General features: G+C 46.5%; 1 protein-coding gene across 2 annotated transcripts in view; it reads left to right on the top strand.

Annotated features, from left to right (window-relative positions):
- Positions 1-1,634: 1,634 nt before the first annotated feature.
- Positions 1,635-13,002, top strand: part of CRTC1 (CREB regulated transcription coactivator 1) — a 166,614-nt gene continuing 155,246 nt past the window's right edge. For both annotated transcript variants that reach the window (XM_063455402.1, XM_063455400.1), the window contains exon 1: positions 1,635-1,784. In XM_063455402.1, the coding sequence (XP_063311472.1) occupies positions 1,659-1,784 (126 nt within the window). In that variant the 5' untranslated portion in view covers positions 1,635-1,658. The remainder of the gene's footprint in view (positions 1,785-13,002) is intronic.

The raw sequence follows: 13,002 nt of genomic DNA, 5'->3' as shown, positions 1-13,002 counted from the left end.
TGCCTCCTTGACAGCCTCAGCCAATCCTATGGGAAAGCATTGTGATTGGTTCGCAGAATCACTTCTGATGATGCCAGGCATGCAGGCAGGTCAGAACCAGCAGCAGCAGCAGCATTGAATACAAGTAAAATGTTACTATATTTAGGGAGGCCGAGAGTGAGCTGTGGTGTGGGGTCTATCTAAGTAATACTGCCAAGGTGTCCATATGGGACCAGATTGTCAGGGACACCAGATAAAAACAAATGTGGGACTTGTTTTGGTGCAGTTTTGGAAAGAAACAAAAGTCAAGAGAAGAGAAAAATAACAAGTTATTTCGAACAATCTAAGCTTGACTGACTCGTATGTCCCATTGTAAATGAAGAACACTAAATTCCACTTGAGAAATTAAGAATTGATTCATTAATAAGCCCACATGACTTGCATAATTGTTATTCGCTATTAAAAAAAGGCATATTTCCAGAGAGGGGAGCAGCAGATGTAGGACGTTTACGTTTCATGCCAATATGCAACTTCCTTGTGTATCTTTAGTTGCCATGGGAAAAGATGGTGCCATTAAAACCAGTGTTACACGGGCCTTGGGGTGTAAGAGATTTATTCACTTAAGTGAGACCTAAGCCCTGCAGTTCAGGTATAACTTCCAGCTCTCCTGGAGGAGGTGACAAATTCCTAGCGGACCTCAATTAAGTTGTCAAACCATTTGCAAAGTTTCACAATTTACACACAGGGTCTAAGGTGGGGCCCGCTTGCACAATAAACACTGAAGCATGCTGTAGTGGTTATGCTGCTTGCAATGTTTATTTAATAGTTTCAGCACTACACAGTCTTTGGACAGTTTCCTGATGTCCCAAAAAGCGACCATGGCAACAAACACGGGAGGGTGATACTGGGACCCTTCATTTATACAGCCCTGTTAGATCCAGGGGAGTTTAACCCCTTAAGGACCAAACTTCTGGAATAAAAGGGAATCATGACATGTCACACACGTCATGTGTCCTTAAGGGGTTAAAGGCCTGCATCTGCTCTGATCAATTTGTACCAGTTGGACTATTTCTTTTAAATATTTTGGCCCACATCGTGTTTTCACCTTTCTAGCCAAATTTCAGATTTACTAAATAAAACCCGATGAGACATTAGAATTAAGGAAACTACCAGCTACTTTAAAGCTTTCAGGAATATTATATAGATACCTTTGTGCAGCACACAAGAGGTGACAATGAATTAGAAAACCAGAACCTGCAGTTAATATTGAGTTATTTTTATTTTTACTTACTAGTGTGATTTGTTCATGTTGATATTATCAACCTTGCTCTACTATCTGGTTTTATTTTTTTTACTATTATGTATATTGACATAGATTGTGTTGTTTATTCATTGATTATGGTTTTTATGAATTTTAAAAAAAAATTATATTTTTTCCCCCCAATAAATAATATTTGAAACGAAACCCAGACCCAACACACACTGAGAGCTCCCCTTATCCCTTAGTGTGTGCTATGTTCCCTGTGGGGTACACATGCCCTTTCTCAGGAACCCGGGAGCGCGCCCGCGGTCTCACTCGTGACGTCGCGATGGAACCCCCCCTCCAACCAGGTCGCTCGCACGGTGCGACGTCACGTCCAGAACGGGAGCGCGCATCCTGAGGAGGAGGAGGAGGGAAGATGGCGACCTCAAACAATCCGCGGAAATTCAGTGAGAAAATAGCCCTGCACAACCAGAAGCAGGCGGAGGAGACCGCGGCCTTCGAGGAGGTGATGAAGGATCTGAGCATCACCCGTGCTGCCCGGGTAAGAGGGGGTCCTGGTCGGTGTGTGTGTGTGTGTGTGTGTGTGTGTGGAGGGGAGGGAGGAGGAGGTGGGCTGGGTGATGGTGATCAGGGAGGCTGCAGAGTGACTGACAGGGAGGGGGGCTCTGCTTGGCTTATTAGCTTACACCCCCGGGCAGGAGCAGCAAGGAGCCCCCAGCACTGTGATGGAGGGTGCCCCTGCAGGGCCCTGGAGGGAGGAGGGGAGGACAGGTCAGGGCTTGGCAGAGTGACCAGCAGGCCTGTCACTAGCAGCCCCTCCATCCACAGCATCCCTGCTGCTCCACAGCCCATCATCTACACCACCTGCACAGCCAAACCATGGCCCCTGGACAGCCAAACCATGGCCCCTGGACAGCCAAACCATGGCCCCTGGACAGCCAAACCATGGCCCCTGGACAGCCAAACCATGGCCCCTGGACAGCCAAACCATGGCCCCTGGACAGCCAAACCATGGCCCCTGGACAGCCAAACCATGGCCCCTGGACAGCCAAACCATGGCCCCTGGACAGCCAAACCATGGCCCCTGGACAGCCAAACCATGGCCCCTGGACAGCCAAACCATGGCCCCTGGACAGCCAAACCATGGCCCCTGGACAGCCAAACCATGGCCCCTGGACAGCCAAACCATGGCCCCTGGACAGCCAAACCATGGCCCCTGGACAGCCAAACCATGGCCCCTGGACAGCCAAACCATGGCCCCGGACTCCCTGCTCAGGTGCCAACCACTGCAGTGAGTGTCACTAATGCCAGCAGGACTGATCTCCCTGCACTGCTACTTGTTACATGCTCAGCCCAGCCATGGCTCCTCTCTCAGCACAGCTGGCCTGGCAGGTGCATGGCAAGCACACCTCCCTCCCATCTCATTCATGCAGGATGTTTGGGTAAAAAAATGCTGGCTGCATGGTGTCACTGGTTCCTATGCAACCCTGACTTGTGCAGTGATATTTTCACGTGTCCTGCATAAAGTGGCCAAGCATACCCTCATGTTTGCCATCCCAAACTGCAAAATGGCATTGCAAATGTTATTGCTCAGCTGTGCCACATTTTGAAAGAATGAATGTGGTGCAGGGGTAGCCATTCATTCTAAGCCGCTTCTAAATCATTATTACAACATAAGAAAATAGCAAGTGTTCTTTTGTTCCATATTTGTTTTTTGTTTTTCTATTCTCCTTTTATCATCAATGCTTGACAAACTGTACTTGCTTCTGCATAGTGTCAGATTTGGCAGTGGTTCTGTGACGGTGCATTTTGTATCATTAAATGCTGATTTATATCTTTAATATCTGTTCAGCTAGTGTAATGTTTCCTTTACTAACAGTGAACCGGGCCTGCAGAGTGCCACTTGCTGCATTGTTGTGCTATAGATTTTTTTTTTCTTTAGATCTATATTGAAACTGTACAGCTGGATTGTTGGAAAAATCATATATGGTATCTATTTGCAGAAATTGTTTGACTTGGTCAAATATTTTAGCTGTATAATAAAACTGTTAAGTCTACAAAGTGTTATGTCTGAATTGTTATTTGCATGCTAGATGTTTTAATTATGTGCATATGTGAAGTATTTATTATATCTTTTCAGCTGCTTTGTTTTTTCATGTAGAACATGTGGCCAATAGGTGTTCAGTCTTCCTGACAAATTTTAAGGATTACTGATCTTTATAAGAGTGTGGACAGTTGGTGTCTGACATGTTGGCAGATTCGTAAAAGTAACGCAAAATGCCACGTGATCATGTAAGGATTTCTTGGTTATACATCTATACTGTGTAAAACTCTGGTTTGGTGGTTTGAGTATTCAATATGGTGTTAGTGTCTGTAACTGTTTATCATGTAGTATTTAAGAGTGTTAGCTCCCAGCACAGTTTTCACAGACCCAGGTTTTCTCTCACTGGGGCAGATTTGACAACTATGATTAAACATTTATGCGATCCTTGAAGAATATTTTGAGAGGCACATTGGCTATGATAATATTGATTTTCTGTTTGTGCCTTTATGAATAAAGCAACATTCTTGAGGTCTCATTCAAAAATGTAATTAATTTAGAAACATATTTAATTTTAAACAGCAGCTATGAGTGATTGTGCTCTTGGCTGCACTCAAACTGCTCCTCTACGGTATAAACAACTTTTTTTTGCTATGTACCATTTGTTTTCCAGGCAGGATAACACTGCATGCCTCCCATAAGCAAAGATTTATGCCTCTTTCCTGGAAATGTTCATTTATGCCCACCTTGAGATCACTGGGATCCAGAAACGTAAAGGCCCATTTAACAGACAGAAAATGTGAACTTTACAAACTAATAGTGAATATATTGTTTAGGGGCTCCTTCCACTCACCTCAAAGATAACCTGAATGCTGACTATTGGCATATACTAGACCTCTGAGATGTGTTGGTGGAAAAGTTAATTGTTTAGAGACGTATTTTAAAGGATCACTACAACACACTGTAGTGGTTATGATGTTTTGGATGATTCCTTCAAAACCAATATACAAATACATATAATGTATGTTTATAGTTTAGTACTAGAATGCCAGACAACTGAATGTTGATCTTATTTGTTGAAGCTATATTACACCCTAACAGAACTAGATGTTTCATTTAGAGTTTTGATGTCTATAACAGATATTGTCTTCTAAATGTAATACACTCAAGCATGTCGTTCATATTTGCACTGTTGTTTGCAAAGCATGATGCAGTAATCTTTTAGGTTTCTAAACTGCAGTGCCTTGTGTTAATTGAAATCAATGATTAAAGGAACACTTAACACCTTAACCACTGCATTTTTCTGTAGTGTTTATGGTGTCAGGAATTCCCTTCCCCTCCACATTATAAGATTTTTCTTCAGGTGCCGCTCCCAGCCCCCATTGCTAACATTACTAAGCAGATACATTTCATTTGCTGAGAGAATTGGAATTGCATTCTTGGCACTACAGCATATTGTGATGCGTGTGGTACTTGGAATGGGATAGTTACATAAATACATGGTAGATAGCGGCATCTTATGTTTAGTTGCCCAATGTAGTGTCCATCAATTGTTAATCAGTTATCTACACTCAGCTTTAAAGTTGTCCATTTCCCCCCTTCTTTTTATGCATTACCAATATAAATAACAATACTTAAATACACAATGCAATATTTGAAGTTCATGCATTAATGTAAATCCACAGGATTTGTAGCTTGTATGGTCTCATCAATCTAGACTGCGACTAAGCCAATCGTGATATTTGCTTAACTTTCTATAGCACTTATGAGCTCATCGTATAAGCAGTGCTCTGTGGACACAACAAGAATATCTTTAGATTTTTAGTTCAGTTACTAGCTTTCTACTGTATAAACCTAACAACTGATCAACAATCCCTTGAAACTCTTTCTGTATAGCCTTTCAAGGAACGCTCAAAGTACTGGGCTTAGCTCAGTGAAGAGAGCCTCAGGCTCTTACAGAACAGTAGTGGAGACGGGAGTGGCACCAGGCAAACCCCAGGTAAAAGTCAAACCATTCTAAAATACTTTTTATATATTATTATTATTATTATTAATATTATTGCCATTTATATAGCGCCAACAGATTCCGTAGCGCTTTACAATATTTTGAGAGGGGGGATGTAACAATAAATAAGACAATTACAAGAAAACTTACAGGAATAATGGGTTGAAGAGGACCCTGCTCAAATGAGCTTACAGTCTATAGGAGGTGGGGTATTAGAAACATTAGGATAGGAAATATCAAGTAGGAGTGAAGCAGAGCTGGAGGAGAGAGCAAAGCACTATCCCATAGGAGAGCAAGAGACAGGTATGTAAGGGAGAGATTGCTCTGGGATGCCATACGCTTTCCTGAAGAGATGGGTTTTAAGGCCCTTCTTAAATGATTGAAGACTAAGGGAGAGTCTGATGGCAGTAGGCAAGTTATTCCATAGGAGAGGAGCCGCCCGTGAGAGGTCCTGCAAGCGTGAGTTGGCCGTACGGGTGCGAGCAGCGGTCAGGAGGTGGTCGCGGGCAGAGCGGAGGGTACGAGGAGGGGCATACCTCTGGATCAGTGAAGAGATATAAGAGGGGCTGGAATTGTTCAGTGCTTTAAATGTATGGGTTAGCACTTTGAATTGACTCCTATAGGATACAGGGAGCCAATGTAAGGAATGGCAGAGGGGCGAGGTGTGAGAGGACCGACTGGATAGGAAAATCAGTCAAGCTGCAGCATTCATTACAGACTGTAGCGGGGCAGTACGGCTTTTGGGGAGACCAATCAGGAGAGGGTTACAGTAATCCATGCGGGAAATTACTAGAGCATGGACAAGCTCCTTGGTAGCATCTTGCATAAGAAAGGGGCGGATGCGGGCTATGTTTTTGAGTTGGAACCTACAGGACTTGGCAACAAACTGGATGTGAGACTCAAAGGTGAGACCAGAGTCAAGTATGACGCCAAGACAGCGCGCTTGTAGGGATGGACTTATGTGGATATCACTGACTGAAGGGAGGGTGAGAGAGGAGGATCAGTATTAGGAGGAGGAAAGACAAGGAGTTCAGTTTTAGAGAGGTTAAGTTTGAGAAAGCGTGACGACATCCAGTCAGAGATGGAAGAGAGGCAAGCAGTGACACGTTGCAGGACGGCTGAGGAGAGGTATATCTGAGTGTCATCAGCGTACAGGTGGTAGTTGAATCCAAAAGAGGCAATAAGTTTTCCAAGAGAGGCAGTATAAAGAGAAAATAGAATGGGACCAAGGACAGAGCCTTGGGGAACTCCAACCGAGACAGGGCGAGGGGAGGAGGTATCCTTGGAAAAGGAGACACTAAATGAGCGTTGGGAGAGATAGGAGGAAAACCAAGAGAGGACAGAGTCACAGAGACCGAGTGATTGAAGAGTTTGAAGGAGGAGAGCATGATCAACTGTGTCAAAGGCAGCAGAGAGGTCAAGGAGAATTAATATGGAGTAGTGACCTTTGGATTTAGCGGAGATTAGGTCATTAGTCACTTTGATAAGAGCAGTCTCAGTAGAGTGGAGAGGGCGGAAGCCAGACTGAAGAGGGTCAAGGAGAGAGTTGGAATTAAGGAAGTGAGACACACGGGTAAAGACAAGTCTTTCCAAAAGCTTTGATGAGTAAGGGAGCAGGGATATGGGACGATAGTTAGAGGGGGAGGACGGGTCAAGAGATGTTTTTTTCAGGATAGGTATTACAGTGGCATGTTTAAGGTCAGCAGGAACAGTGCCAGAAGAGAGAGCAGTTAAAGATGTGTGTTAGGATAGGCACAAGACAAGGGGAGAGAGATCTGATGAGGTGAGATGGGACAGGATCAAGTGGGCAAGTGGTGGGGCGAGAGGAATGGAGAAGTGCAGCCACCTCTTGTTCAGTAGCTGGGGAGAAAGTCTGAAGGGTAGGGAAAGCATGATTTATGTGTGGTTGAGAAAGAGAACGGCAAGGAGGGGAGAATTGTTTCCTTAGCTGTTCAATCTTGTCAGTAAAGTAATCTGCAAAGCTATCAACCTTGAGGTGCACAACAGAAGGATGAGGACCTCCTTGTGACATGGCCGGTGCAAGAAAATTATACTAATAGTAATTTAGAACCGTAATGCAAGCACTGCTGGTTTGCAGCGGAAAAGCATTTTGAACATTATTCCTTAAACCCCCTAAAAATAAAACAAAAATAGCATTAAAAAAATAGTAAAACTCCCAGTATAACAAACCCATGTATTCGCATATACATCTGAAGCAATGTGGTTTTACATGAATTGCATCCTTTTTAAGCGTTTGATATGAACTTGACAAGTACAGTGGTACTCTGTTTACAAACGCCTCGATTAACATAATTTTCGGTTTACAAATGAAAATCCATTGGAAATAATGCCCCGGTTTACGAATTTGCAATCCGAAACATTTTTCCCAGGATGCATTGCACCTGGGAGGCTTATAGCGCTGCCCCCGTGCATGATGGAGTCTGTGGGTAGCACGTGGGGTCGAGTATGGAGGTATTGAAGCAGCTTTTGCATCGAATTTTGAAGCCACTCTGGAAATAGTTTGCAGCGGTTTTGGGAACTTGTTTGATGCATTTCTCAAGCGGTGGAAAGTTCGGGAGCTGAGCTTCATCGTTTGCATGCCTTTAACTGTGTGTTCTGCATTGTGGGTTAGTTTCCATGCCAGCTCATTTTGACTTTTTTGCTGACCTCCAGAATGGATTAATTAGTTTTCAATGCATTCCTATGGGAAACCATGTTTCGGTTTACAAATTTTTCGCCATAAAAAAAGTCCCGAAGAACGCATTAAATTTTTAAACCGAGGTACCACTGTACTATGAATATGGTATGCTCTTAAAGGGACACCCATTATCCCAACGAAAACATGCATGCATTTAATTATGCATCTTTTTTCATTGGAGATACTAGAGTATAAGCCGAGGCCCCTAATTTTACCCCCAAAAAACTGGGAAAAATTATTGACTAGGGTGGGAAATGCAGCAGCTACTGGTAAATTTCTAAATAAAATTAGATCCTAAAAATATATTAATTGAATATTTACAGTGTGTGTGTATATAATGAATGCAGTGTGTGTGTGTATGAGTGCAGTGTGTGTGATGCAGAGCCTTGGTGGGGGGTGGGCATTTTTATTATTTTTTTAATTATAATTTTAATTTTAATTTTTTTGTTATATTAATATTTTTTTTAATTTTATTATTAGTAATATTTTATTATTTAAATTTTTATAAATCTTTTCGTCCCCCTTCCCTTATTGATACATGGCAGGGAGGGGGGCTATCACTCCCTGTTGGTCCAGTGGTATTGACAGTTCATTGGAGGAGGGCTGGCAGAGAGCGCTTACCTCTCCTGCAGCTCCTGTCAGCTCCCTCCTCCTCCGCGACGGTTCTGGTCAGCTCCCTCTGCAAGTCCCAGTGTAAGTCTCGAGGCTGCACTATGAGCCCATGGCTCTCGCAAGATTTACACTGTGAGCTGACAGGGTAGCTGTCCGGACCGGCGCGGAGGAGAAGGGAGCTGCAGGAGAGGTAAGTAAACGCTCTCTGCCAGCCCCCCTCCTACACAGCCCCATTGTCTGTATTATGGCAATGTAAGTATATACAGACATTGACTAGAGTATAAGTCGAGTTGGGGTTTTTCAGCACAAAAAATGTGCTGAAAAACTCGACTTATACTCGAGTATATACGGTATCTAAAAACAGCTTGCAAAAGCTTCAGATTTCTTGACTGAAGCCTTTACAAGCCCTCTCTAACCCAACCCAGGCTTGCTGTTGGTTTTCAATCACAGACTTCTCAAAACAGCTCAATGAGAAGCTTTTTGCTAGGCAGGTGCTCTGGGCAACTACCTGTCTCTTGAGTTTAGGTCCACTGAGATAAACAACCTGATAGTAAAAGGAATGTTTGTTTTTTCACAAAATAATTGTACAGTACATGTGTATAATGATGTATATAATGTTAGAAATGTGGTACATCATAGAGGACTGTCTGATTAGTTTTATAAAAGTGCCAATTTCTGTTGAAATTTGTACTTTTAGTAAAATAAAATAAATTCTTCACATATAATGCTCTTCATAAGTCTGAAATGCTTTAGAGGTCTGGATTGTCGCTTTAATGCTTGTATTGACAAGACTGGCAGAGTGTCTTTAGCCACTTCCTGTGTTAGGGAGAGCTCTTTGTAGAAGTTGCGGAATCTGAGGATTTGTAGTAATTGCATGACTTTCAAATGTGAGGTGTTTTTGTGTTGATTTTGCATGTATTATATATCTAGTGCACTGAAGAGAGTTCAACTCCTGGCTTTGTAATTTAAATGCTATAGGTAATCTTTTGTAGTCAGAAACTTACGGAATAGTTCAAGCCTTGTGTCTACATTCAAGTATTTAGTTGTTTTTAACGTTGAAATAAAATGTCTAAAAATAGGATGTGCAATGCCCTAAATGCTTATATATATATATATATATATATATCTATCTCAATCGTGGTTTAAAGGAACCAAAGCTGTACTCTTAACGCTATAATGTCCCTCTATCCCCATGACCTTTTACGCTGGCAAAGGGTAAAAACCCTCTTTTAATTTACTTGATTCCAGCGCCGATGCCCCCAGAGAAATGTTTTACATAGCAGGATTTAGGGGGCAGTGACACTGCACCCAGACCAATTCAATGAGATGAAGTGATTTGGGTCGTTATAGTGTCCCATAAAATAATATTGAACATAAAATGTAATTTTTTTATGTTCATGTTAAGCTAGAATGAGTCTGCACTCGTCTGAGCCACCAATAAAGGGATCAGCTCTGCACTGAGGCTGGTAAACCTCAATATAGTAGAATCACAGATATGGTCCAGGCACTTAATGATGACTAAACGCCAGTGGTTGCCACTAAAGTTGTTCCTAGGCAGATATGTAAGCACTGCATTTTCTTTGAAAAGGCAGTGTTTACAGTGCTCAGCTTGCAGGGACAGACTATAGACACCAGAATCACTACATTAAGCTTTTGACTATAATGTTCCCTTAGCTAAAGTGCAAATCATGTTTCACTCACTACTTTACCTCTATGGACCATTGAGTGGATTATGTATTACTGGGATATTTTTCCCAGTGTAAATACCGTATTTATCGGCGTATAACACGCACCTCATTTTAAGAAGGAAATTTCCCCCCCTCCCATAGTGTCCCCCCCACCTCCCATAGTGTCCCCCCCACCTCCCATAGTGTCCCCCCCACCTCCCATAAAGTCCCCCCCACCTCCCATAGTGTCCCCCCCCACCTCCCATAGTGTACCCCCCACCTCCCATAGTGTCCCCCCACCTCCCATAGTGTCCCCCCCACCTCCCATAGTGTCCCCCCCACCTCCCATAGTGTCCCCCCACCTCCCATAGTGTCCCCCCACCTCCCATAGTGTCCCCCCACCTCCCATAGTGTCCCCCCACCTCCCATAGTGTCCCCCCACCTCCCATAGTGTCCCCCCACCTCCCATAGTGTCCCCCCACCTCCCATAGTGTCCCCCCACCTCCCATAGTGTCCCCCCACCTCCCATAGTGTCCCCCCACCTCCCATAGTGTCCCCCCACCTCCCATAGTGTCCCCCCACCTCCCATAGTGTCCCCCCACCTCCCATAGTGTCACCCCACCTCCCATAGTGTCACCCCACCTCCCATAGTGTCACCCCACCTCCCATAGTGTCACCCCACCTCCCATAGTGTCACCCCACCTCCCATAGTGTCACCCCACCTCCCATAGTGTCACCCCACCTCCCATAGTGTCACCCCACCTCCCATAGTGTCACCCCACCTCCCATAGTGTCACCCCACCTCCCATAGTGTCACCCCACCTCCCATAGTGTCACCCCACCTCCCATAGTGTCACCCCACCTCCCATAGTGTCACCCCACCTCCCATAGTGTCACCCCACCTCCCATAGTGTCACCCCACCTCCCATAGTGTCACCCCACCTCCCATAGTGTCACCCCACCTCCCATAGTGTCACCCCACCTCCCATAGTGTCACCCCACCTCCCATAGTGTCACCCCACCTCCCATAGTGTCACCCCACCTCCCATAGTGTCACCCCACCTCCCATAGTGTCACCCCACCTCCCATAGTGTCACCCCACCTCCCATAGTGTCACCCCACCTCCCATAGTGTCACCCCACCTCCCATAGTGTCACCCCACCTCCCATAGTGTCACCCCACCTCCCATAGTGTCACCCCACCTCCCATAGTGTCACCCCACCTCCCATAGTGTCACCCCACCTCCCATAGTGTCACCCCACCTCCCATAGTGTCACCCCACCTCCCATAGTGTCACCCCACCTCCCATAGTGTCACCCCACCTCCCATAGTGTCACCCCACCTCCCATAGTGTCACCCCACCTCCCATAGTGTCACCCCACCTCCCATAGTGTCACCCCACCTCCCATAGTGTCACCCCACCTCCCATAGTGTCACCCCACCTCCCATAGTGTCACCCCACCTCCCATAGTGTCACCCCACCTCCCATAGTGTCACCCCACCTCCCATAGTGTCACCCCACCTCCCATAGTGTCACCCCACCTCCCATAGTGTCACCCCACCTCCCATAGTGTCACCCCACCTCCCATAGTGTCACCCCACCTCCCATAGTGTCACCCCACCTCCCATAGTGTCACCCCACCTCCCATAGTGTCACCCCACCTCCCATAGTGTCACCCCACCTCCCATAGTGTCACCCCACCTCCCATAGTGTCACCCCACCTCCCATAGTGTCACCCCACCTCCCATAGTGTCACCCCACCTCCCATAGTGTCACCCCACCTCCCATAGTGTCACCCCACCTCCCATAGTGTCACCCCACCTCCCATAGTGTCACCCCACCTCCCATAGTGTCACCCCACCTCCCATAGTGTCACCCCACCTCCCATAGTGTCACCCCACCTCCCATAGTGTCACCCCACCTCCCATAGTGTCACCCCACCTCCCATAGTGTCACCCCACCTCCCATAGTGTCACCCCACCTCCCATAGTGTCACCCCACCTCCCATAGTGTCACCCCACCTCCCATAGTGTCACCCCACCTCCCATAGTGTCACCCCACCTCCCATAGTGTCACCCCACCTCCCATAGTGTCACCCCACCTCCCATAGTGTCCCACCTCCCATAGTGTCCCCCCCTCCCATAGTGTCCCCCCCTCCCATAGTGTCCCCCCTCCCATAGTGTCCCCCCTCCCATAGTGCCCCCCCTCCCATAGTGCCCCCCCTCCCATAGTGTCCCCCCCTCCCATAGTGTCCCCCCCTCCCATAGTGTCCCCCCTCCCATAGTGTCCCCCCTCCCATAGTGTCCCCCCCTCCCATAGTGTCCCCCCTCCCATAGTGTCCCCCCTCCCATAGTGTCCCCCCTCCCATAGTGTCCCCCCTCCCATAGTGTCCCCCCTCCCATAGTGTCCCCCCTCCCATAGTGTCCCCCCTCCCATAGTGTCCCCCCTCCCATAGTGTCCCCCCTCCCATAGTGTCCCCCCTCCCATAGTGTCCCCCCTCCCATAGTGTCCCCCCTCCCATAGTGTCCCCCCTCCCATAGTGTCCCCCCTCCCATAGTGTCCCCCCTCCCATAGTGTCCCCCCTCCCATAGTGTCCCCCCTCCCATAGTGTCCCCCCCTCCCATAGTGTCCCCCCCTCCCATAGTGTCCCCCCCTCCCATAGTGTCCCCCCCTCCCATAGTGTCCCCCCCTCCCATAGTGTCCCCCCTCCCATAGTGTCCCCCCCATAGTGTTCC

Source organism: Pelobates fuscus, chromosome 5 (assembly GCF_036172605.1).
Source record: "Pelobates fuscus isolate aPelFus1 chromosome 5, aPelFus1.pri, whole genome shotgun sequence".
NCBI lineage: Eukaryota > Metazoa > Chordata > Amphibia > Anura > Pelobatidae > Pelobates > Pelobates fuscus.
Note: the sequence above shows the minus strand (reverse complement) of the source record. Positions and strands in the feature narration are given on the sequence as shown.